General features: G+C 38.3%; 1 protein-coding gene across 2 annotated transcripts in view; it reads left to right on the forward strand.

Annotated features, from left to right (window-relative positions):
- cog5 (component of oligomeric golgi complex 5) overlaps nt 1-27,443 on the forward strand; it is a 119,365-nt gene that overhangs the window by 85,395 nt on the left and 6,527 nt on the right. For both annotated transcript variants that reach the window (XM_051688616.1, XM_051688617.1), the window contains 8 exons: nt 2,459-2,660; nt 5,437-5,598; nt 8,528-8,627; nt 16,823-16,933; nt 17,279-17,341; nt 22,310-22,413; nt 26,409-26,646; nt 26,877-26,953. In XM_051688616.1, coding sequence (XP_051544576.1) covers nt 2,459-2,660; nt 5,437-5,598; nt 8,528-8,627; nt 16,823-16,933; nt 17,279-17,341; nt 22,310-22,413; nt 26,409-26,646; nt 26,877-26,953 — 1,057 coding nt within the window. The remainder of the gene's footprint in view (nt 1-2,458; nt 2,661-5,436; nt 5,599-8,527; nt 8,628-16,822; nt 16,934-17,278; nt 17,342-22,309; nt 22,414-26,408; nt 26,647-26,876; nt 26,954-27,443) is intronic.

Here is a 27,443-nt window from a genome sequence, read left to right on the forward strand (position 1 = left end):
AATCAGGAATAGACTATAGACTAAAACTGAAGTTGTTAATAACAGCATACAGACTTCAGTAAATACCAAGTAAATAATGACAGAATTCTCAATGTTTGGTGCACTATTCATATACCTGTTTGACAAACTACCCTCACAAAAAGAAAACGTTGTAGCCAAAGATGCTCTCGCAAACCTTTACGGCTCCTAGAGACCGCCAGAAAACATTTTAGTTTCCGGTCGATTGTTATGGACTCGGAAGACATCAACTGCTCCTCAAGCCTTCAAAGAAGATCTTTTTATAAATGATTTATCTCTCCCTCTTTGTCCTAAAATACTTTGTGACTGCTGAGAGCTTCCTTGCCTCTTCCCAGAATTCGTTCCCGAGCTGTTTGCCTTTCAAAGAGCAAGTCAGAGGCTGAAGCCAAAGTCTCTCTGAATGTTCGATATGAAGCTGTCTTTGCCTGTAGCATTGCTTAAACCCCTGGGACCCATATGAATGAAGTTGATAACAGTTAGAGTGCTGCTTTTATTTATTATTTTTAGCTTGATTTTTGGCTCTTATAACCTTATGTTCTCCAAACTTCAGCGCGCTGCTCATCCTGCACCACTTGTGCAATGGATGTGAATGATCAAATCTTACTTTTTTCTAAGTTATATGATTTTCACCTGACAAAAACATCCCAACACTTACATTGAAGGAGGGACCTGAGCCATATCTAAAGACCAGAATATCATAGAGACCTTTCTCCGTTCTGCCACATCTCATACGCACCTCACCTCCTTCCCTGAGGAAAAATTTCCTGACGGTCAACAAACGTGTTTGAATAGTTCTGTTTTGAAATATGCTGCATGGCAGTTTTATAAAGTGAGGAAAATTAAGCTTCACTTGCAGCAATATTTTAGAAACGTCCTTTTAACTCCTAGTTGAACGAACGTTCATGTGGTGGCGAAACAAAGGTTGAAACCTATTTTAAGAGGCTTGCGTGCTGAACTGCTCAATTATGCATTAGTCAAATCATCTGAATAGGGAACAATCTGCATAATATATTTGTAATGAGCATTTACTCACCTGTAAAGTTAGGTTATTACCATATTAATGAAAATGCATTTTATTACACTTCACCCATTTGGCTCTGTCATTTTGCCGTTTGTATTCTCTTTATTTGATGATGTTATTGTCAGAGTGGTTGGAGATAAGGGATTTGTGGTTTTTAAGCTCACCGAGGCACAACGAGAGGATTTCATAGCTGCAACAACTTGGCTCACTGCTTTTGCAATATAGATTTTTTCCATTCATTGTTTAAGACAACGTCTCATGTACACCTAATGTCAAAATATGGTCAGTTTCTCTTTAACCTCTTCAACTCTGCGGACTCACTTCTACATTTATGTTACATAAAATAACAAAATAATGCCTGAAAACATTTGTGTCGCAAATCAGCGCCACCAAAATAATCACAAAGTGAAATATGATATTTGTAAGACATCAAATACAAACATCTCTTTAAGGCGCCGGTCACTGCTGCTGTAAGCCCCAAATAGCTCAAAACATTACATCTAATTTTACATTAGCACGTTCTCTAAAAAATTAGCCATTTTTTACTTGTCTGTTTCTTAGATGTCCAGAACAAAATATGCAGTCCAGCAGGAAAAGCATTAAAAACAAATCATCAGATATATGTTTCCACTATTGATGATAAAATGTTATATGTTATCGCAAAGGGGAGGATCTCAGTTTTCTAGATTGAGCTTCTAGTCCACTCAGAGGCCGAGATATTCGATGAAACAATGAAGGTGGTGCATGAACTGAAAATTAGACTGAATGTCTATGGACGAGAGCTAAAATGTGTTAGAGCGCCACCTACATATCAGATCAACATTCTGTGAGGGAAGGTGATAGAGGAAAAATTATTTTTATCGAACTTGCTGCCATCTAGTGGAATAAAATAAGACTACTTGGAGGGAGATGGAGAGAAGAGAACCAGAATTACAGGCTTACAAATTTAGGACATTTTTTATTTATTTATTTTTTTATTCTATTCATCATAAGATTGTAAACATACACAATGTGTCTTTTTTATTTTATTTGGGGTGTATCTGAAAAAATGAGACCACTTATTGGCAGTTAGTCCACAGTATGTGAAAATGGTGAGCTTTTAAATTTGAGTGTGAAAAATTGCAGGCGGCAGCCCAAAAATGCACCAGAGTTGAAGAGGTTAAAGACATTTTGAAATGGCATCAACAATGCATTTAATTTCTGTAATGCGTTTTGGAGTGAAACAGAATATTTATATGAAACAGAATTTTCGATTCGGATTTCACGTTGTCTTAAAGCGTAATGACACAATCCAGGCTTGTATTTCTGGTCCGTTCTAATTCAAATGGCGTCACATGGGTCTTTCATCATCTGTACATCATTTATTCATGTGTCCATTTCTCAACCTCTGTTGTCTTGTTATATTTTCTTTGTTCTCAGCATTGACCTTCCTGAAACAGGCTCTGGAGGGAGAGTATCCTAAACTCCTGAGGCTGTATAATGAGCTGTGGAAGCGACTGCAGCAGTATAGTGCCAGTATACAGGGGGCGCTAGTGAGCAGCGGTGCAGGTCTGGATATGGAGCTGACAGTGTCAGAGAATGATACAGATGACCTGTTCACCAGGACCAAACCAGACTATGAGTGAGTACTAACAGGATAAATGCATATGTTTATATGTACATAGTCTCTTATTGCATCAGGTTTCATAATTCTGTTTTTTAGCAATCTGAAACAATACAGTTTGATTGAATTTAGACCCATACAGAAATTTACCATAATAACCATAGTTTTGACAGTCAAAATATGGTTGAGATTTTTTTTTATAATATAATTTTATAATTTCATATAAAGTAATTTTATATATTGCAGTTGTATTTTTTTTATGTTTTGCAAAAAGAAAATTAAGGCTTTGCGACATAATTTTCATAACAATTAAGCACTTTTATTACCGTAAAGCAAAAAAGTTATAAAAATTATATATAATTTAACCTCTTCAACTCTGGGACATTTTTTTGGCTTTTGGCTGCCGCCTGCAATTTTTCACACTCAAATTTAAAAGCTCACCATTTATACATGCTATGGACTAATTGGTCTAATTTTTTTAATTTACATTTTTTTTAGAAAATTTTATATGTTTACAGTCTTATGATGAATAGATTGTTTTTGTTTTAAATTTGTAAGCATTTAATTCTGGTTCTGTTCACTTATTTGATTCCACTAGATGGCAGCAAGTACCAGAAAAAAATAATTTTTAATTCCATTGCAAAATGCCCATCTAAAATGTAGGTGGCGCTCTAACGCTAATTTTATCCCTCACAGATGTGCTCGTCCATAGACACTCAGTCTAATTTTCAGCTCACGCACCACCCCCATTATTTCATAGAATATCTCGGCCTCTGAGTGGACTAGATGCTCAATCTAGGTGTCATTGGAAAGCTGTCATCCTCCCCTTTATGATGATGCATAACAGTTTATCATCAATAACATATATTTCCAATGATTTGTTTAAAATGCTTTACTGCTGGGCCGCATATTTTGTTCTGGACATCTAAGATATAACATTGGATTATTCACACAAACAAGCTCACAGACAAGTATGTCAAATTGTTTAGAAAACTGCCTAAGGTAAAAGCAGATATAATTTGTTTTTAGCTATTTGGGCTTACAGCAGCAGTGATTGGCGCATAACAGAAATCACATCATAAAGATTGTTTTGAAAACCTTTCAAACTGTGATATATGGGCAGTAAAATAAGCTGTACAGTCGCAGTTCTGAGAATGAGAGCTTTCATTTGATGTATGATTTGTCTATTAACGTGCTACCTGAGAGATTTGTATATTAAAATACATTTTTCTAACACATGACCTCTAGGTGGCGATGATTTGCGACACAAATTATTTCAGGCCTTATTTTGTTATTTTATGTAACATGAATGCACAAGTGATGGTTATCTATAAAGTTCAGATTCTAAGCTTTCTAACGATACCCCATATGCCTGACTTTTGTATTTGGAGACTTGAACAATTTAAGCGTAAACTTTATTCGCGACATAGCGCCCCCTTTTGGACCCACAGGCGAACATTGGTAAAGCACAAAAGTATACATTATATCAATTTTATGTATTCATGAAAAATGTGTCTGGACAGGCTGATTTTCATTACTATATTATTGTATTGCAATGCTCTTCAAATAGACTTGATTTTCTTTATGTCAAATATATTTTTTTACTTTTGATTTTGGAGTTAAATATGATACAGACATTTCATTTTGAGATTGTCCATACTCAAGTGGCTTATACTATGATGCATACAATTTACAGCAACAATAACTGTAGTAATTCTGTCGTATTCTGGCGTAAAACTACGTTTACTAAGTTTGTCAATGTTTTTAATGGGAGGCCATACTAATTCGTTTGTTTTTGGCAATAAACTATATCAGTCCCTAAAATGGAGTGTGTGACTGATTTAATTTGTTAGGAAGCTGTAAACCAACTTTCCAACAAAAATGTCAGTTTCTTCTCATAAAAGGCAGACGTTCGTTTGTCAGCTATTCAAACTATCGTTCTCCCAATCATTCCTGATAGCACAACAAAGATTCTGTCTTCCCGCAAAGTGCGCTCAATAACTCTCGAATCAATCAGACTTTAACATCTGCATTTCACCTGAATTGAAATTTGTATTTAAAAGCAAAGAAACCCTTCCACTCTTAGACACGTTGTCCAACACTATCAAACTCTAAGATCTCATTATCCTTGTTTTATGCACATTAGCCTGTATCACATAATTCAGCTCTAGTACGCTTGTCAAGATGCATGACGCTGCTGGCAACCTGCAATTAAACTGGGATCGTCAAAAGCTGGCAAATGCGTTTGATGTGTCAGGGTGATTTAGGGTAAACTGTTTTTGTATTGTTTTAGATTTAGAAAGTAGATCTATATTTGGCACTCGTAAACTACTTTTGAAAAGGTCTTTGTGGAAGAGTTGTTTACTGTAGGCAGTTTCTTTGGAAGTGCATCTGTTGGGTTAAGTTTAAAGAGACCGAAAGATGAGAAATGGAGAAGGTGACACTAGAAGTTTCTCTCGCTGCTTTTTCTTCTATTCTGTCTCTTTCTCGCTACTTTTCGTTTTTTCTTGTTGTTTTTATACCTATTGGTTAGGGGCATGAAAGGCACGTGTAAGTGCAATTATATTAGGGTGAATGTCGATTTAGTTGCTTTAACAATTTGTTCACAAAACGTGTTTCTTGTTATCAAAGTTTCTAAATGGTATTTTGTGTCAAGATGACTGTAAAACATATTAAAAAGACTACCAGCCTTTAGCTTTTTGCAGAATGATATTACAGATATTACATTAAACTGAGAATTCATTCCTTGAATGCTCTCAGCGAAGATTAGAATTTCGGACTTGTTTTGTTGCAGTCCCGAGAAAGACCTAAAGGTTTCCCTGCAGCCGTATGAAGCGGCGTACCTGTCCAAGTCTCTGTCCCGTCTCTTTGACCCCATCAACCTTGTTTTCCCCCAAGGGGGGCGAAACCCGCCCTCTAACGATGAACTGGACAGCATCATAAAGACCATAGCCAGGTACACCTCCACTTTTACATACTGTATGGTTATTAAATATGCCATTAACTATAAGCATTTAAACCCATTATTCACCCATTAATGAAAATTCTGTCATTGTTTACTCACCCTCATGTCGTTCCAAACCCATACGACTTAACTTCATAAATAGAAAACACACAATATTTTGCAAATGGGCAGTGATCTTTGCTGCCATGCTCTATAAAGGACAAAAAAATATTTACCACCGTAAAAGTAGTCCATGTGACTTGTGCACTATATTCCAAGGCTTCTGAAGCCATTCGATAGCTTTGTGTGAGAAACAGACTCGCTTAAGTCGCTATACACTGAAAATGTCCCCTCGTTAATGGCTCTCAAATCTCATTTGCACTTCTGAATATTCAACGTTATTTATCTTGAACACTGGTAAAAATGATTTTGTGGTGAAGGTAGCTTTTATAGGCACTTTACAAAGGAAAAGAACAAAATAAGAATAAAGAGCATAGTTTATATATATATATATATATATATATATATATATATATATACTACGTTAATTAATTACTTTCTACATTGAATACGTTATTTTAGGTGTGAACTTGGAAATATTGAGTAAAATGTAAAAATCAATGCTCTAACTTATAAGTAAATATTATTTATGATTGTTTGTTATCTTTACAGTGCGGCATCACGTATCAGTCCAAAAGTAGAAAACCTTGTCGTATTTATTCGCTTATTTGAGTACATTTCACAGGTAAATAAAATAAGTACATTTTACTTAATTTTACGAAGCTGGTGTTCCCGGCATGAATAATTAATGAGCTCACATGGTTTCAAGTTTATTTACACCATTTTTATTGTTGATTTTGTTGCTATATTTGGTAAGTATGACTTTCATTTTCTACTCAAAATTACCTGTTCATTAAATTAAAAAAAAAACTACTACATAGCATGCATTATTTTTTTCTGTGGAAAGTTTCTGTATGTCATGTGATACATGATTAAACGTGTTTGTGGGGCCTGGGTAGCTCAGCGAGTATTGAGTACTGACTATCACACCTGGAGTCGTGAGTTTGAATCCAGGGTGTGCTGAGTGACTCCAGCCGGGTCTCCTAAGCAACCAAATTGGCCCGGTTGCTAGGGAGGGTAGAGTCACATGGGGTAACCTCCTCGTGGTCACTATAATGTGGTTCTCACTCTCGATGGGGCAAGTGGTGAAATGTGCGCGGCGAGTTGTGCGTGGATGCTGCGGAGAATAGTGTGAGCTAGGTCTCCGCGGTAACGCGCTCAACAAGTCACATGATAAGATGCGCGGGTTGACGGTCTCAGACGTGGAGGCAACTGAGATTCGTCCTCCGCCACCCGGATTGAGGCGAGTCACAATGTCACCACGAGAACTTAGAGCGCATTGGGAATTGGGCATTCCAAATTCAGGAGAAAAGGGGAGAAGAGAAAAAAGAAAAAAAGTGTTTGTAAGGAAAATTAAAAATGTGAAAATTTCTAATAAAATGTTAATTTAAATTTTACTACGTATACCACGTACATCATATTTGTAAATAAAAGTTACTGTATTAACAAAAAATTTTAAGTTGAATTTACTCACTTTTATCAATATTATGTCATGAAGTTAAGTAGATTTAATTTAATTTAATACCATTAAATATTTACTTAGAAAAACAGTGTGCAAAAACTTAATAAAAATTTAATAAATCTAACTAGTCATTGTTTTAACTGTACAGTGTTGGGTAATTTAATCAAAACCGTAATTTACTACAAATTACTAATCTTCTCTAAACTAAAATTGCAATCATATTACTGACTTATACTGAAGTAATAACATTACTCATTCTTTTTGTTGTTTTCTAAAAACGTTTTTACCTTTTTATAGAAAACATATATTTTTTCTGCTCAAAGAATTAAAAATAATGTCAGTATTTCTTTCTAATTCATCATCGAACACAAGTCATACACTCAGAACCACGTTTCACCCTTACAATAACTTGTTATGGAGCACACTTCCTTCGACTGTCACAGAAACGCAAACAGACATACATATTAACATAATTCATGTTCTACACAAATAATATTATTTCAGAAACATGTAACCCGGGGGCCTGGGTAGCTCAGCGAGTATTGACGCTGACTACCACCCCTGGAGTCGCGAGTTTGAATCCAGGGTGTGCTGAGTGACTCCAGTCAGGTCTCCTAAGCAACCAAATTGGCCCGGTTGCTAGGGAGGGTAGAGTCACATGAGGTAACCTCCTCGTGGTCGCGATTAGTGGTTCTCGCTCTCAATGGGGCGTGTGGTAAGTTGTGCGTGGATCGTGGAGAGTAGCATGAGCCTCCACATGCTGTGAGTCTCCGCGGTGTCATGCACAAAGAAAAAAAAGAAACATGTAACCCAAGAAATTTACTTATTTGTAATTATCTGTAATTAAGTAATTAACTTAATTGTAAGTCAGTAACTGTAATGAGGTACTCTAGTTTTGTACTTCAAAGTAATTAGATTACAACCAACAATGTTCTCATATTGGCTTCAACATATTTAAATACTCTATCGCAAATTAGATTTCAGAGATGCGACGAAAAGAAAGATCGGTGAGTAGCGACTTAGATTTCATCATATGACTTCAGAGTACCTAAAATATAGAGCACTATATTCTAAAGGAAAATAGGGACACATGGAACACTTTTGTGGTACTTTTATTGTGCTTAATAGAACGTGGTAGTAAAAATCTCTGTCCACTTTCGTTGTATGACAAAATATTGGCTTGTACATTCTTCGAGTGTTTCGTTGTTTAACACAAGAAAGAAAATCGAACTAGTTTGGAAACACGTAAGGGTGAGTAAATAATAACAGATTTTCATATCTGTGTGAACTATCCATATACACTGTTCTTACTGACTGTGATTTGTTGATAGTTGATGCTGTGTGTTTTCTACCTGTTAGTGAGATGAACGTTGCATCAGTGGACCCTGGCCTGACAATGGCGGTGGCCAAGAATGCCGCCAAGACAGTTCAGCTCTTCTGCGTGAAGTCAGAGCAGTTGGTAAGACACACACACAGAAATAATGAGCTGGGCTGAACCCGAGACTCTGTCGGCTTTCATGGCCCTCAACCCCGCCGCGGAGGTGACACACACACACAGAAGACCAGCGACTCAGCTCGTTATAAAAGCAGGGGAAGGGCGGGGCTTGTCTAAACGAGCGCAAGAGAATCAGAGCGCCTGCTGAGAGCCGTGACCTGGACAAGAGGCAGGGATGAACCAAACCTAGCTAGTTATAGTTGCTTGTTGATTTGGACTAATAATAGCAGCTCAACCCATCAGGCGAAGGTGTGGATAAGGAGTGAGGTCACATCAGGAATGCAGCTGTTGGTTGGTAGCTGCTCAACTGAGAAAAAACAATTCAAGTTACTGGAAAAATTGGTTTCTAAACCAAAGTATATGACATTATAAGTGGTGTTTGCTACAAACCGCTTACCACAAGAATTACATTTCGGCAATTAACTCATCCCACATTGTTTGTGCTACGGACATAAATTATAGTTCAAATCGTCTGGCATGTTGAGGAGAGGTGTGCTTTTAATTTTCGAAGTAATCTGACTTTTTCTTAATAAATGTCCCTAAGGTGTTCAGAGAGTTTTTACTCCTATGGAACTTTCAAATGTTCAGAAGTCTAGAGATGTTTTCGCTCGCTGTACAGAAGTTAAATGCATTTGGAATGCAAACTCATTTTGTTTTTGCCTACTGTTAGTGTTGATTTTTTTTCTGCTCAGCTGTTTAAGTTAAATGTCCCAGCTTGTTCATCCAGGGTGGTCTTCATTCACTCTGAGCTGGAGGTATGATTGATTAAGGCTGGCCAGTGAGTGTGTGATTGCATTAGACCGGTGTCTGTCCTAGACTCACTGGTACACTCACTCTACCTGTCTTATGTCAGCAGGCGGATGAAAAATGAGAGTCTGGTTCTCATACAGATGTGTGTGAGGGCCAGTCCAAACCCTTTGAACTCCATTAACGGTCAAACAGTTCCCCTTTTTCTCCCAATTTGGAATGCCCAATTCCCAATGTGCTTTAAGTCCTCGTGGTGGCACAGTGACTCGTCCCAATCCGGGTGGCGGAGGACGAATCTCAGCTGCCTCCGCATCTGAGACCGTCAATCCGCGCATCTTATCACGTGGCTTGTTGAGCACGTTACCACGGAGATATAGCACGTGTGGAGGCTTCACGCCATCCACTGGGGCATCCACGCCCCACCGAGAGCGAACCACATTATAGCGATCACAAAGAGGTTACCCCATGTGACCCTACCCTCCCTAGCAACCGGGCCAATTTGGTTGCTTAGGAGACCCGGCTGGAGTCACTCAGCACGCCCTGGGATTCGAACTAGCATACACCAAGGGTGGTAGTCAGCGTCTTTACCACTGAGCTACCCAGGCCCCTCAAAGGCAAACCTTGAACTTTCTTGAACGACCTGACTTGACATGACGGTATTAAAGTAGCATAATGCATAAAACCCTTAGTCAGAAATTTTATGAGGTCCTCACAATCTAGTGAACAGCAAAAGTCTCTTAAGGCCCTGCGGAGAAGTTGTTCTGCATTCGTCGTTCAGGGGTAAAAAGAAGTTCTAGGTGGGAGGTGTTTAGAGGAGCATTTATATATGAGGACGCTACATGTAAAACCTTAAAAATGTGTTATCAATGACTTTATCCCTCACTGTATGAGTAGAATTCACATGAGGTCAGTAAAAGTGCTGTTTTCACCACTCAATGATTATTTAAAGTAATATATATGCTGTAGAAAATTTGTAATTTGTCTTTTTTACATTTTGTATTCATGACGCTAATGCGCTAACACGCTTTATGCAGCCGTAATATCCGGCGGTTACAATTTATGATGACACTGATACTACTGCAACGATACAGTTGTGCTCAAAAGTTTGCATACCCTGGCAGAAATTGTGAAATTTTGGCATTGATTTTGAAAATATGACTGATCATGCAAAAAAACTGCCTTTTATTTAAGGATAGTGATCATATGAAGCCATTTATTATCAAATAGTTGTTTGGCTCCTTTTTAAATCATAATGATAACAGAAATCACCCAAATGGCCCTGATCAAAAGTTTACATACCCTTGAATGTTTGGCCTTGTTACAGACATACAAGGTGACACACAGGTTTAAATGGCAATTAAAGGTTAATTTCCCACACCTAGTGTCTGTGTATAAATAGTCAATGAGTTTGTTAGCTCTCACATGGATGCACTGAGCAGGCTAGATACTGAGCCATGTGGAGCAGAAAAGAACTGTCAAAAGACCTGCGTAACAAGGTAATGGAACTTTATAAAGATGGAAAAGGATATAAAGATATCCAAAACCTTGAAAATGCCAGTCAGTACTGTTCAATCACTTATTCAGAAGTGGAAAATTCGGGGATCTCTTGATACCAAGCCAAGGTCAGGTAGACCAAGAAAGATTTCAGCCACAACTGCCAGAAGAATTGTTCAGGATAAAAAGAAAAACCCACAGGTAACCTCAGGAGAAATACAGGCTGCTCTGGAAAAAGATGGTGTGGTTGTTTCAAGGAGCACAATACGACGATACTTGAACAAAAATGAGCTGCATGGTCGAGTTGCCAGAAAGAAGCCTTTACTGCACCAATGCCACAAAAAAGCCCAGTTACAATATTCCCGACAACACCTTGACACGCCTCACAGCTTCTGGCACACTGTAATTTGGAGTGACGAGACCAAAATAGAGCTTTATGGTCACAACCATAAGTGCTATGTTTGGAGAGGGGTCAACAAGTATTGTGCTCCTTGAAACAACCACACTGTCTTTTTCCAGAGCAGCCTGTATTTCTCCTGACAATAAGTGCAGCTGACATGCATGGACATATCTAACTTACGGCAAGCCCCGAGGGAAAAAATGCACAGCACACGCATACACACAGACAGACACACACGCACACTGGGCAAAGTCACTTATAATAAAATCACAACTTTTAAATTCACTGCCCTGCATTTTTTGCATAATCACGGAAGTGAACTCTGTTTTATTTGCATATAGAGTGCGAATTGAAGATCTGATTTATATCCGTTTGGCGCAGAAACATTCATGTAGCCAAGTGTAAATGGAATGTGCTTATTCAATCAGTTAGCATTAGATCAGTAAATACGCATGAAGTGACCAAGTACAAATACCCACTACATGACGAAAGGCTTTTAAAAGATACAAGAGTAAGTAAATGATGACAACGTTTTCATTTTGGGGTGAACTAATCAACATTCTGCCACAAATACTGTCAACTGAGTTTAACTTGTACTGAACCTGAAATATTTCTTCAAAAATAAATTCCCCTATGGATAAAATGAATATGATTTTTACTTCTGTTGTGCTGTATTAGGGGGAGGGGCATTCTTATTCTAGAGAGCATTTAATTGGACAAAAAGCTAGTTGAGTTCAAGATGAGTCACCAAAGTTTTTTGTCAGAAAAGACTACAATTTAAATGCATATATCTGCTAAAAGTTATATATATATATATATATATATATATATATATATATATAGTGTATGGTACAAAGATGGCTTCAAAGCAAATAATAAGAGACTGAAAGCCACTGTTTCAAAGTTGCAGGTTTATCTGTAGGGGAATTATTTGACAACAAAGTTGTTCATTGAGAATTAGAGAATGTTTAGGTCTTCAGGCAGGTTTACCGCATGTCTTGGGTAGCAGCACTGCAGTTAATCTTACAGTGCTTCATTACTGTATCGTGTAAATGTGAGCACTGCAGTTATGCACCGGAGGCAATGCTTCATTTAACCATCAGGTGTGAGGGAGCAGCCCACCTCGAAGCCTATCGCTAGCGTTACTTCACCTCGCTTGGCATCTACACACCTGCCACACGAAACGTTATTTAATTAAGCGCTGCCTTGCCATTTTTAGACTGTTGCCATAGTACCTCTTCTGCCACTATCCTAGGTGGCTTTTCCTCGCAGACAGTGTGTGATTCTCCCTCAATTTGATTTCCCCAACCCCCCACCACCTATTGTAAAAGGTGTGATCTCTTGCAGATTGTGTTTCTTTTTTACAATTTAGAGTTTTGATTTTGTGTTCTTTTTTAAGTTGTCTGTAGCAGCAGTGACATTCATAATATATATTTTGTAGTACATTGATTGTATAGTGATTTTCAGCAACAACTTACTCCACCATTTAGGCAGAGAGCAGTGCATTCACCCCAAAATCAAATGAAAAAATAAAAGATTGGCTCTGTTTTGAGGACCATTAAAGACCCTGTTACATCACTTGACAAGGACATGCTATGTTCAAAATAGCATGCTACTTTTAAAGTATCATGACATAAAGACAGTGTTGATGTATGGCTTCTCCTTTACATAGTAAAGTCTTAACTTGCATCTGTGGATGCAGCGGCGAGTGGTGTTGACTAACAAAGGTTTACTAAAGTAATCCCAAGCTAATGTTCATGATATCCATTACAGATGAATGATGTTTTTTAAGACAGTGGCGTCTGAGGGATCAGAGATCACGCACATTCAGAAGTGTTTTTCGTCTTGCCCTTTACGCACCGAGCTTTTACCAGATTCCTTGAATCTTTTAACTATATTGTGCACTGTAGAGGATGAAATGCCCAAAATCCTTCCAGTTTGTCTTTGGGGAACATTGTTCTCAAAGTGCTGGATTATTTGCTGAAGCATCTGTTGGCAAATTGACAAATCACAGCCATTATCCAAGATTTACTGCTTGCTAAAGTTGGAGGGAGAGGAACATTCTCATTCTAAAGAGTGTTTGATTGGAAAAAAATCAGTTTAGTGCAACATGAGTCATCAATATTTTTGGTCTGCTTTCTCAGCAGAGAAAGAAAGTGCATTTTAAATCTGGTAAAATGAGTTTTGTCAACTTTTAAGAGTACAGCAGCATACATATGTCCTTAAAGCTTTTAGACATGGACCTAAAAGCCACAAAACTCTTTTTTTTTTTTTTTTTTTTTTTTTTTTGCAATGTGCCATATATTAAGCACAATTTCTATTCTTTTCAGTTTTTTTGCTGTATTACAGCTACAAATAATTAAATGTTTTTTTAATTTAAATTACCAAAGGCTGGAGGCCTGGGTAGCTCAGCGAGTATTGACGCTGACCGTCACCCCTGGAGTCGCGAGTTCGAATCCAGGGTGTGCTGAGTGACTCCAGCCAGGTCTCCTAAGCAACCAAATTGGCCTGGTTGCTAGGGAGGGTAGAGTCACATGGGGTAACCTCCTCATGGTCGTGCTTAGTGGGTCTTGCTCTCAATGGAATGCGTGGTAAATTGTGAGTGGATCGTGGAGAGTAGCATGAGCCTCCACATGCTGTGAGTCTCCGCGGTGTCATGCACAACGAGTCACGTGATGAGATGCGTGGATTGACGGTCTCAGAAGCGGAGGCAACTGAGACTTGTCCTCCACCACCCGGATTGAGGTAACCTTGCCACCACGAGGACCTACTAAGTAGTGGGAATTGGGCATTCCAAATTGGGAGAAAAGGGGATAAAATAAAATAAATAAAATAAAAGGCAGTACAACTAGTTTGCTGTATTACGTTAAAAAAATACTGTAATTCAATGATTTTGTTTTTAGTTAAAATACCAAAGGCAATGCAAGTTTGCTGTATTACAGTAAAAAATTATGAAATTCAATATTTTTTGTTATTTAAATTACTAAAGGCAGTACAGCTAATAATAATAATACAGCAATTCAATTATTTTAATTGTATTAATTTATTTTTATTTTATTAATTTAAATGACCAAAGGCAGTACAATTTTTGTATTACAGTAATATAATATACAGTGGTGTGAAAAAGTGTTTGCTCCCTTCCTGATTTCTTATTTTTTTGCATGTTTGTCACACTTAAATGTTTCAGATCATCAAACAAGTTTAAATATTAGTCAAAGATAACACAAGTAAACATTTAAAAACTGCATTTTGTGTTTACTTGTGTTATCTTTGACTAATATTTAAACTTGTTTGATGATATGAAACATTTAAGTGTGACAAACATGCAAAAAAATAAGAAATCAGGAAGGGGGCAAACACTTTTTCACACCACTGTATATATATATATATATATATATATGTATACACACTACCGGTCAAAAGTTTTGAAACACTTGACTGAAATGTTTCTCATGATCTTAAAAATCTTTTGATCTGAAGGCGTATGCTTAAATGTTTTAAATTAGTTTTGTAGACAAAAATATAATTGTGCCACCAAATTAATTTATTTCATTATATATCTAAAATTAATAAAAAAAATAGTTTTTGAAATTGATGACTTGGACCAAATAATAAAGAAAAGCAGCCACTAAGTGCCCAACATAGATGGGAACTCCTTCAATACTGTTTAAAAAGCATCCCAGAGTGATACCTCAAGAAGTTGTTTGAGAAAATGTCAAGAGTACATGTCTGCAAATTCTAGGCAAAGAGTGACTACTTTAAAGATGCTAAAATATAACACAGTTTTGATTTATTTTGGATTTTGTTTAGTCACAACATAATTCCCATAGTTCCATTTATGTTATTCCATAGTTTTGATGACTTTACTATTATTCTAAAATGTGAAAAAAAAATTAATAATAAAGAATGAGTAAGTGACCCTAAACTTTTGAACGGTAGTGTAGTATATATATATATATATATATATAATTTTTTTTGCATTTAAATTACGAAAGGAAGTACAAATTAAAACATAACATATAACGTAAAAGTACAGGAAAAAATAATACTGTAAATCATTTTTTATTATTTTAATTTAAATTACCAAAGGGAGTACAACAAACACAAAAATACTGTAATTCAAAAAATGTTATTACAATTATCATAAAGGCAGTACAACACATTTTCTGTATTACAGTAAAAATATATATATATACTGTAATTCAATGGTTTTTAAAATGTAAATTAACTTTAAGGCAGTACAAAAAATACTACTATAATGCATATTATACAATTTAAAATTTATAACAAGAATGCATTTTAATATGTATTTTTAAGTAACAGTGAATCGGGATGTGCTGAATTGTAATGAAAATAATGTCACAATGCAAAAAAGTCGCAATGTCCAAAAATAGGCTTCAATGTAGTTTCTTTTTTCTTCTTCATTTGATTTTGGGATGAAATATGACCCGGACATACCTGGTCCAATTTCATTTCCTCAGCTGTGCCACTTTTTTTTTTTTTTTTCTCCCAATTTGGAACGCCCAATTCCCAATGTGCTTTTTTAGTCCTCGTGGTCGCGTAGTGATTCACCTCAGTCTGGGTGGCGGAGGATGAATCTTAGTTGCCTCCGCGTCTGAGACCATCAGTCCGCGCATCTTATCACGTGGCTTGTTGAGCGCGTTGCCACGGAGACATAGCGCGTGTGGAGGCTTCACGCCATCCACCGCGGCAACTACGCTCAACTCACCACGCGCCCCACCGAGAACGAACCACATTATAGCGACCACGAGGAGGTTACCCCATGTGACTCTACCCTCCCTAGCAACCGGGCCAATTTGGTTGCTTAGGAGACCTGGCTGGAGTCACTCAGCATGCCCTGGATTCAAACTAGCCAGCTAGCGAACTCCAGGGGTGGTAGCCAGCGTATTTTACCACTGAGCTACCCAGGCCCCCCAGCTGTGCCACTTCTTTACAATTCCGAGTTTAGTTTTATTTGTTCTTTGAGTTGTTTGGTCTGTTTTGTCGACAGTGTTGCCGGTTTGTTTATGTCAGGAGGCAGCAGTGCTGCGTGAATACGTGTTTGTTTGCGGCTGTCAGCTCATGACTGAGACAACTCTCTGCTTGTTAGTTCCTGTGGTTTCGCACTGAGCTGGACAAATCCACCTTGTTTCTCCTCTCCCCTTCGCTCGCCTTCCTACCCACAATACCAGCTGCCTCTGCTGTCTGAGCTCCATGGCGACAGTCATGTCCCAGCACGCTGACCGCTGTGCCACCACTGAGCCCAGCGCCTCTGGCCTCAAATGAACGCCAGGAGAGCTGAGGAAATTAGAGGCAGCCTGCGGTCGCAATTATTGACTCTAGTTTTTTGTCTTGACTCTTAAAGAGACAATAAATCTGTCTCATAAATTATTTACCCACCTTCATGTTGTTCCAAACCATATGACTGGCTTTTTGCGGTTTAGATCAACATCAGGTTTTTGGGTGAACTATCCTTTTAATCTTGTTTAATCTCTCCTTTTTTCTCCCTTTCTCTCAGCTGTGTACACAGGGTGATGCCAGTCAGGTGATCGGGCCCCTGACGGAGGGCCAGAGGAGGAATATTGCGGTGGTGAACTCTCTTTACCGTTTGCAACAGGCTGTCGCTAAAGTAAGGATGCCACCTCTCATACAAGACATTATAGTTCTAAAAACTGGCTTTTTTAGCACCGGCTGATGTAGTTCCCGAACTCCCCCATTAAAAAAACATGCCAGCCAATGCTTTTTCTGTGCCTGTGTGATTAATACGGTAATAAAGAGATATTAGTCTATGATTAAATATTTAAACTGAATGGGATCAAAGTTTTACTGGTGAAAAGTGGAGCCGCTTGTTTCAGGACGATTATTTTATAGGGCCTTTACTGTGAGCTTAAAGAGAAATTACCATCCATTGTTCTTAATGTTGGATGATGGTGTTTAAATATGCTGACTTTGAGTTGTTTGTGTGTTTTTTCAGGTAATATCTGGGTTGGGAAATGTCCCTCCGGCCGCAGAACAATCGCTCACTGCATCTTTAGAGGTAAAACACAGTTCAACTTGAGTAACAACAATAAATGCACTTAAATTAGGGGTTGACTGTATGACCAAAATCGTTTATCATGGTATGGGTAATTTTATGTATGGGGAGCAGCACTGTATATGTCATGAAATAGTTGTTTTTGCTGAAGATGTAACAAATAATAGGTAATATTTTAATATCCATGTGGTAAAAACGACTCAAAACAGTAAAACTAACATTATTAAATGGTTGTTACTAACTTGAAATTCTGATTGGATAAGCCACATTTAAAGCTGTTGTAAAATAGCTTATAAACACACACCAGCGACCACATATCAGTACATTGTTTTATATATATTAATGCTTGTTTGTTGGTCTTAGGGTCATTGACAAACAAGGTTGTCCGTGGTGATAAAAGGTAGAAATATTTTAAAACGCGTCAAGTTCGTAGACACGTAATCTTGGAGTTAAAACATTTATAACATTTTCCAAAAAAAAAATATTTAATGATTTAAAAAATGTCATGTAGTGAAACCATCAAGTAAAAGGTATTAAATCGTTGCAACTTGAATACATGAGTGTACGCAACTTAGTCGTTTATTAAAAAAATGTTTTCAAAGATATGTTTCAAGGTAAAAAAAAATATATTTTTTACAAATATCATGAATTTTCAACAAATAGTCAAGAATGTCAATACGTTTTCTCATGGTTACACCAAATGACCTGAACAAAATGTATTGATATTTAATCATGTGATATTTTTTTTTAACTTCACACACAGGTAGGTCAGTGGTAAAGACGCTGGCTACCACCCCTGGAGTTCGCTAGTTCGCTAGTTTGAATCCCAGGGCATGCTGAGTGACTCCAGCCAGGTCTCCTAAGCAACCAAATTGGCCCGGTTGCTAGGGAGGGTAGAGTCACATGGGGTAACCTCCTCGTGGTCGCTATAATGTGGTTTGTTCTCAGTGGGGCGCATGGTGAATTGAGCGTGGTTGCCGCAGTGGATGGCGTGAAGCCTCCACACGCGCTATGTCTCCGTGGCAACACGCTCAACCAGCCACGTGATAAGATGCGCGGGATGACGATCTCAGACGCGGAGGCAACTGGGATTCATCCTCCACCACCCGGACTGAGGCGAATCACTACGCGACCACGAGGACTTAAAAGCACATTGGGAATTGAGCATTCCAAATTGGGAGAAAAAGGGGAAAAATCCAACAGACAAAAAAACACTTCACACACAGTTTTGTAAAGAGATTTTCTCTGTTTTATGATTTTTGGCATGACAACAAAAATTGCTGGTAACACTTTATTTTGATGGTCCCAAGTAGATATTTAACTGACTATAATTGACTTATCAACTGGCTTGCTATAGCTAGTAAACAGTGTTTCAACAAACATTCAGTAGACTTTCAGTAGCCTGTATAAAGATCTCTATTAATGACCTACTTACATTATTGTTAAGAACATCAGTTCATTAAAATTAATGACTTTAAAAAACATTTTCATCATAGAAGAGGTGTAAGTAAGTTATCATATTGTGTGAACTGCATTTGTAATGTATTCATTAAATAAATATTTAAATAAATAATTTAAATGTAGGGATGCAACGACATGAAAATTTCTGACCGATAAGTAAAATAAACTATAGGCTGATAACAATACCGATATTTTGCAACTTACCATATTTTGTCATCAAATCACAGTTTTACTTAGGAATGCGTAATTTGTTTTACAAAGAGGTACAAAAGCTTTTCCACTGTTCTAACAATAATTTCCATTGAATATTGGATTTGTTGAGCTCATGACAGGCCAACATTTAAAAGAGAGCCACAGTGAAAGATGCAAACAAGATAAAAAGATGCAACAAATTACTTACTATGATAACATGATGATTGATATGAAAAAAAGGTTATTTAGTACTTCCAAACCAGTTTTGCACTTCTGTTTTTGCAGTTTAAAATGCAATCTTTTAAGGTTTAGTAATCACACGAATCCATATTGCAATTTCAGTCTTAATTCAATCAATCGTGCAGCATTAATGGATATCTTACCGATATCTCACAAGTCAAAGTCTGCTGGTTTCAAAGTGTTTTGGATGGTTTCCCTCATCATGTAGTCTATATGTAAGTGCCACTTTCAGAACTGCCATGTCCATTTTACATGTTTTATTCTTTTCTTTTTCTTTCTTTTTTTTTTTTTTTGCATTAACGTGAGAACAAGACAGGATCAAAATGAAATATTGCATGTTCTTAAGAGTGCCAGCCCTTCTACATAATGTGGTTATTATTATTTCTGGATTGTGCATTTGAATTCACAGAGCTTTTACAAAGTGCATTACTAATTAATTATAAATAAACCATAGTTTTTTTTCTTTCATATCAGTGTTTTCATGCGTATAACCGATAAGCCCGTGGTTTTCATTTGGTCAATAATTGGCTGATAAATATTGTAACCGATATATCAGTTCATCCCTAATTGCATAATGAAACTGTAAAAAAAAAAACTATAAAATCATTCATCTATAAATCACTAAATAAATCAATAAATTCCTAAATAAGTTTAGCACTTTTGTTGAGTGATAGCCATAAGACACAAAACTCATAAATAGTGCTAAAATGAAATGCAAGCAGCATTAATTGGTTAATTTAGTGATTTAATGATTAAATCGTTTATTTATGATTTCATTATGTATTTGTTTTAACATTTAAGGATTTAATTTTGAGTAATTTGGCCCTCCAGAAATATCAGGTTGCAGCATGTCCTTCATATTCAAAACGTTTATCAGTGATGCCTGATACAACACAAGGTTTTTGGTTTTTGTTTGTGATGGAGAGTTTAACAGGGGCGCACAAGGGACATTGAACAGACTGAGGGGCAGAATTTTGATATAGATGCTGCAGACACACACACACACACACACACACACACACGCAGTCTGGAGGTGGTTTTGGAAAGTAATTGGGTAAACATTGAGCTGCTCTGAATTCAGCTCTCTCTCGCTGGAGTTAAATTGGCTATCAGATGAGTAAACTGGTCATTCTGTTCCCCTTCTTCTCCTTTAACAAAACCTGCCAGCTGTACAGAGCGAAGCGCACACACACTTTAACCCTTGATCTTTGAGTATAAACACAACAGTCCAATGTGAAAACATACTGCCACACTTTAACGCCCAGCGTCCTCCAGGAACTGTGTCGGTTCACTCCTCTGCCATGGGATACTTCATCACACTGGCCTGGTCCAAAATAGCTCGCTTGATGTGGACATACTGTCTTGTGGCCTTCGTTTATGCATTACCTCAGGAGCGCCTTCAATGCACCAATTGGCGAAGGCTGATAGATGCAGACTTCACAGCGGTCTACCACCCAACAGTGCAATGCAAAATTCATCTTGACCCATCTGCATAAGTAGAGCGCGAATACATGCACACTAATACGCTAATAACTACCAAAAATGTACTTATTCAAAAAATCCGACAAAAAAAAATAATCTGGTTATTCTCTGCTTTTGATGTCAAAATGTGAACCAGCATGCGCACTATTGCTACCCAGTTGCCGCACTGGGCAAGGAATGTTGGTAAACGTTGAGTCTGCCAAGGACGCGAATGTTACTTTGTTGTGAAGGAGTTTAGGAGCAAGAGATGAGTGCTGGAGATTCGTTCTTTATCTCCTGCTCGCAGGGGGTTTCGCAGATGACCTGCGATGCTCGCTCCCAGAGACCTGTTGGGTTTGCATTGATGTCGCGCAGATATGGAGAGCTAGATAAGAGGCTAGGACGCGGAGGGGGAGGGCCGAGCAGACACGCGATGGTCAGACTGATGTCCCATCAGCAAATGTCAGCCAATCACATTGAAAGAGAGAGGAGTCCATGAGAGGAGACGATGATACGAGTCAATGCCCTTCAAGAAAGCATGAACTCCATCTTACAAACTTACAATAACGTCTGACTGACTGACTAAAATCTGACTGGATGAGCCACGTTCAAAGTTGTTCTAAAATAAGCCACTCAAGACCATGTGCTACTGTGGTGTTTTACCATGTTTAAGTGGGTTGTGGGAATTTTGCTTTGCATAGTGCCTAGTGACACCCTATAAGATAAGTGTAAGGCATGGCATCTTGTATGGCTTATTTCTTTAGTCAAGGAGCGTATTTACATGCACAATCTTAAACCAATTATGCTTAGTAAGCCAACATTGTGTAAGGTCATGTGGAGGCCTTAAACGTTGTTCCTTTATCATAAACCATTTAAGTATAAACTTGTGTCGAACCGCATCGACTTGCCCTGTGTTCGATCCCTATGCCGTGTGCTTCTCGTCTGGTGTTCAACCGCTTTAACGGAGTACATATAACAGTGTTACGTATTCAGAATACAAAAGAAGTAACCAAGGGTGAAGATTTGGCTTGAACATTGATGGGGTTGCAGCGTGAAGCACTTACATGTTTCCATTGATCATGGTATAAATAATGGGGTGGGGGGGTTTACTTGTTTTGATTATTAGGGGGTTACCCCCCCCCATAACATAACATGAGCCTCCACATGCTGTGAGTCTCCGCGGTGTCATGCACAACGAGTCACGTGATAAGATGCGCAGATTGACGGTCTCAGAAGCGGAGGCAACTGAGACTTGTCCTCCGCCACCCGGATTGAGGTGAGTAACAGCGCCACCACAAGGACTTACTATAGTAGTGCTCGCTCGCAATGGGGCATGTGCCAATTTATTCAGTATTGAAAAAATTAAAAAAAAGAGTATTCAGTATTCAGCCCAACCCTGTGCATATGCCCGTTTACGTTTTGGCGTCAAAATCAGAGAATCCGATGATTTGAAGTCTCATCTAAACAGGTTTATTGCGTTGTCAGGTTTTTTTTTTTTTTTTTTTTTTAAGTAAGATGATTTTTGGTAGTTATTAGCGAATTGGTGTGCATGTAAACAACCTCAGTTTTGGTTTTATCCATTCTTTGTTTATCTTATATTGTGTTTGTCTCTTACAGTCAGTTCTGGCTCTGATGAGTAGTGCTGTTCAGCCCCTGCTCAATTCTGTCACTGACTCTGTTGAAGCTATACTCATTACCATGCACCAGGAGGATTTCTCCGGGTAAGCAAACAACATACACACACTATGGTGTGTCTGTGGAATACTAGTGTACAGCTTAATGCATACTGTGCAGTATACACATTACAGTATGCAATGATAAACAACAATTGTAGAATGGCACATTTTTGTCACATGACATCAACATGTTTAATTGATCAAGTGGTTTATCTATTTTGGGAATAAAATCTCTCCCAAATTTGTATAAAAACATTTTCACTTTATCAAATATCGAGTCAAAAAGGACATTGAAATGGAAGGTCAAGTGGTGCGCATTGGATTGGAGGAGACAATTTCTACACAATGTGGACATATGTATTTTTATATATTATCTTCATGCATAAGTAAATCATCTGACTAACTCATGATACAGTCACTTGTGTGTCCGCTGGTGCTGTGTCTATTTTCTGACGGTCACATATAGCAGCGTGCATGCATGCCAAAGTTTGTGTGTTCTCTCCCCTCATGGGCTTTTTCACAAACACTAACGTGACATTTACATTCGTACCATGTGAGCACTGTTTAGTATTGTTGTTTTCCAGTTCTAAGTCTTTCTTGTCTCACCGTATTTCAACATACAATGCATTCAGAAAGAATTCAGACCCCTTCATTTTTTTCACATTTTATGTTGCAGCCTTATTTTTTTGCTTTATTATTTTTTTTAAAGCAGGCGAATAAATACCATAGACTTGTCTAGTTGTTTTATACTATTGCAGACATAACTTTGATTGAAATGAAAGTTTTGCCAGAACAAAAAATAGTAGCTACACAAACAGTAGCTTATGTATAAACCGTTGTTATCGTACACCTGTACAATGGGATATTTTGAGTCTTGGGTACCACGATACTAGAGTGGCATACCATGCAACACTAGCTGCGCAATTTGTTTTGTTCCTTTGTGTTCAGTTTTCAGAGAAATGGCCCACAGATCTCAGAGAGTCATCTGTAAAAATTTTAGTCTTGTCATATTTACACTGACCACTCTTGTCAATTGCATTTTTGGTGTTAAATGCATTAATTTCCATTAAACTACAAAACTTGTTATAAACAAACTTCTAAACTGTACTGTTTGCCTCTTCATGCTGAAAAACTAATGTATTTGTGATGTCATGAGCTAATATTGCGATTATATCAGACTACCAAAAGGAAGTGTGTGTGTGTGTGTGTGTGTGTGTGTGTGTGTGTGTGTGTGTTGACTGCTATAAAGACACATTTCCCAGTCCTCTGTCCTTCATTCAGGTCTTGTTTTCTTTCATTTCGTTCTGCGTCTTTCGGTGGTCTGGGTTGTCTGGTGAATAGAACAGGAAGGGCTGTGCCAGTGTTTGATAACATTTAACCCTTGTGTGTCAATAAAAAAAAAAAGATACTCAGAGGTCCTTCAAGGACAAAAATTTCCACGTCAAAGAACTGCCATAATAATATTATATATTAATATTATTTTCCACTTTCAATGTCCTGATCAAAACTACCAAATATTCATTAATTTTCAGGATTTTAACCCTTTAAATGCCAGTTTGTTTATATAATGCCACTGTTGTTTTTTACACACACACACACAGAAATACAAAACACACTCTGACATCCATATCAACACATCCACACAATTTTAGCTGCATCATTTATTCAATTGGCCTGCAGTGCTCTATAATACAGCAAACAGAAAATAGGAAAAAAGCTTGTATTTGCTCCATAGGCTAAACATGAGAAAAATGGCGCCATCTGGTGGAAAATATAAAAAAAATTACATTTTGAAGCCAGGGCTCCAGAATGAAAGCATAATATCATAGAATTCATGATTTTATGCTTTAATGGCACTGGGTTCAAATATTGCAGTTTTAATGGGTTTCAATGGGGACATTTTTGTCCTGAAGGTCCTGAGTGTGACTATTTTGTGTACACAGTGTATTATAGATGCATTATAGGAACTGAGGTTGAAATATCAAAATTCCCCCCAAAATACACACCTTTGGCAAAATGTATTCCGTTGGCATTAACACAGCTGAAATGATGACAGCCAGGTCTCCTAAGCAACCAAATTGGCCCAGTTGCTAGGGAGGGTAGAGTCACATGGTGTGACCTCCTCGTGGTCATGATTAGTGGTTCTCGCTCTCAATGGGGCGTGTGGTAAGTTGTGCGTGGATCGCGGAGAGTAGCATGAGCCTCCACATGCTGTGAGTCACCGCGGTGTCATGCACAACGAGTCACGTGATAAGATGCGCGGATTGACGGTCTCAGAAGCGAAGCCAACTGAGACTTGTCCTCTGTCACATGGATTGAGGCGAGTAACCGCGCCACCATGAGGACCTACTAAGTAGTGGGAATTGGGCGTTCCAAATTGGGAGAAAAGGGGATAAAAAAATATTTTAAGAAACAGCCAAAATGATCGAAAAAACTACAATAAAAAAGAGAAAAATGTCCCGAAGGTCGCACAAGGGTTAAACTGTCACCCCTGTGATTCAGCACAGCTTCTATTGTCCACATCTCTCATCCCCGCAGGACCGCTGGTGTCCTAAGGCTTCGAGTCAGGCTTGGTGGGCTTGTTTTATTTCTGTCCCCTCTGTAGGGCACTCCTGAGGGAAAACAGCTGAGAAATAAACAAACTATTGAGTCGTCCTTGTCCGGAAACACTCCCGTGTTCACCATGTCAACAGCAGCTGCTCAGACAAAGACTTGGGGGAATTTTTTACTCCTTTGGAGAGGAGTTAAAAGTGTGAATCTCAAGAGACATGTCTGGGTCACATTTTGCCCCGAAATCAAAAGAAAATAAATAAGTAATTATATTTTGCATTAAGAAAATAAAGCCTCTTCCTTAAATTGACTGTCCAAACAAAGTTTGTGTCCTAACAAAACATGACGAGCAACAAGGCATTTAGCTGGTCACTTGGTTTCCAATTCAGAGTAGCTCCTTACTTTGTGAAATTTTATTGGTCCACGTCACTGTACATTTTAACTAGGGATGAGCTAGGGTGGTCGACTAATCGACTTGTCCAATAACAGAATAGTCTACATTAATATTTTTAGTGGTGGTGGTTTTTCACTCCCAGATATGCGCGAACGGATGAGTAAGGGGCCGTTCACACCAAACTTGTTTTTGCATGCATCTGCACTGTTTTTTCATTGTTTTCCTATGTAAACACGCTGGACGAACATCTTTTGTTACTACCTGCTGGCTAAAATCTTTAATGTCACAAGGAAAAATTAAGAGACACATCTAGCTGCTTTTAATACATCTGCGCTGCTTTTACACTTTAGTTTTATATCCCACGAACACAAGCGGAGTGATAGAAACAGTAATGCGTCCTAGTGCTGCTGTTCTGAGACATCAGCACTCTTGGAATGCCTCTCGTCCAATCAGATTTGAGGATCGTAACAAACTGTTGTATGACATTAAATATTTTCTGATTGGCTGTGATTATGTCACATCATGAAGCAGTTCTGCATGTAGTGTACTAGGGATGGGAATCGAAAGAAATGTAATGATAATGGTTCAAATTCCTCTTAACGATTACGGTTCCTTAATGACTCCATTAACAAATCTTTAAGTAATTTTGAGGAAGACATTTTTGGAAATAACAAATGAAATCCTCAATGCATTAAACGCATTAAATGATCATGTAGGATTTCAACAGAACAGCTACTGTAAAACAAATCATTTGGTTCAATTATTTAAACAAATAATAATAATGGAATTGTTTTTTAATAAAAAATCATTTCTTGGTTCCCAACAACAAGTATGGACAGACAAATGTCTTGCCGCTGGAAATATTAGTATTGCACCTGATTAGGACACAGTGTTACCACAATTGGCAGGGAAATGCACATCATTGACATGAAATTTGTGAGATTAACGAAATGGCTTTCTAATAAGGCATAAGCACGGCCTTCCATTTCTCTCACCTTCACTAATGAAATCAGTGAAGCTTGTAACTGTGGTACACGGTCACATTACATGATAACATTAAACTACTGTTTCTGTGTGTGTGTGTGTGTGTGTGTAGTCCTCTCCTGGCGGGCGGGCGTCCAGAAGTGCCGTGCTCTCTGTACATGCGTGAGCTGCAGGGTTTCATCACACGCGTCATGAATGACTACTTCCGCCCGCTGCAGTGTCTGGACTTCCTGTATGACAGCACAGAGAACATCGCCCAGCGTGCCATCACCCTGTTCATTCGCCATGCCAGCCTCCTGCGCCCGCTCGGGGAGGGAGGGAAGATGAAATTGGCGGCCGACTTCGCTCAGGTGAGGAAGAGGAGGCTATTTTCTGGCTTCCTCACTGTTCAATGTATCCATCTTTCTCTGTCTCTTCATCGTTTCACACTCGGGTTGATGATTTTTCTTAACTCAAATCAAATTAGAAGCCCAGAACTCTTTCAACTCGACCCTTTTCTCGCCATCTTGGATGCCTTTACTTAGAACAAATGTCCGTCTACATGTCCAGCGCTAAACTGAATGTGTTGCGTGTGTTTCAGATGGAGTTGGCTGTGGCTCCTCTCTGCAGACGGGTGTCAGATCTGGGGAAGGCGTATCGTCTGCTTCGATCCTTCAGGTGAGTCTTTCTACAATTTGGATGATGTCAGGTGACTTCCTGTCCCAGAGTGACAGCATACATCTCCTGATGTCACACATGTACCGGGTTTGTGTGTCTATTTCTCACACAAACCCTCTCGATTTGTTCTACTTTTGTTCTTATCCTCTTCCTGCTGAGACAAAGAGGTCGCCTGGAGTGTTCCTGCTGAAAATTACTGCTAATTAACGGTGAGAGAGACGAGACGAGAGAGAAAGGAAGGTTATTAATGGAGATGTTCATCTGATTAGCTGAGAAGCAGTCGGTGTCAAATATTCTGTCCGGTTAATACTCGAATCCTTACCTTCCAATGCTCTTTTGTTTTTGTTCTCGTACACACTTATGATAGCTATATGTTTCTGGTCTTATTGTGGACGATTCATCAGTAATAGGCATGTGCCGGCATTGTGATAATTGGCAACTTGATAATTGCTGAAGCTTTTATCATGGTATACGGTATTATCCCTGTACT

Source organism: Myxocyprinus asiaticus, chromosome 45 (assembly GCF_019703515.2).
Source record: "Myxocyprinus asiaticus isolate MX2 ecotype Aquarium Trade chromosome 45, UBuf_Myxa_2, whole genome shotgun sequence".
In the NCBI taxonomy this organism is placed as follows: Eukaryota; Metazoa; Chordata; class Actinopteri; order Cypriniformes; family Catostomidae; genus Myxocyprinus; species Myxocyprinus asiaticus.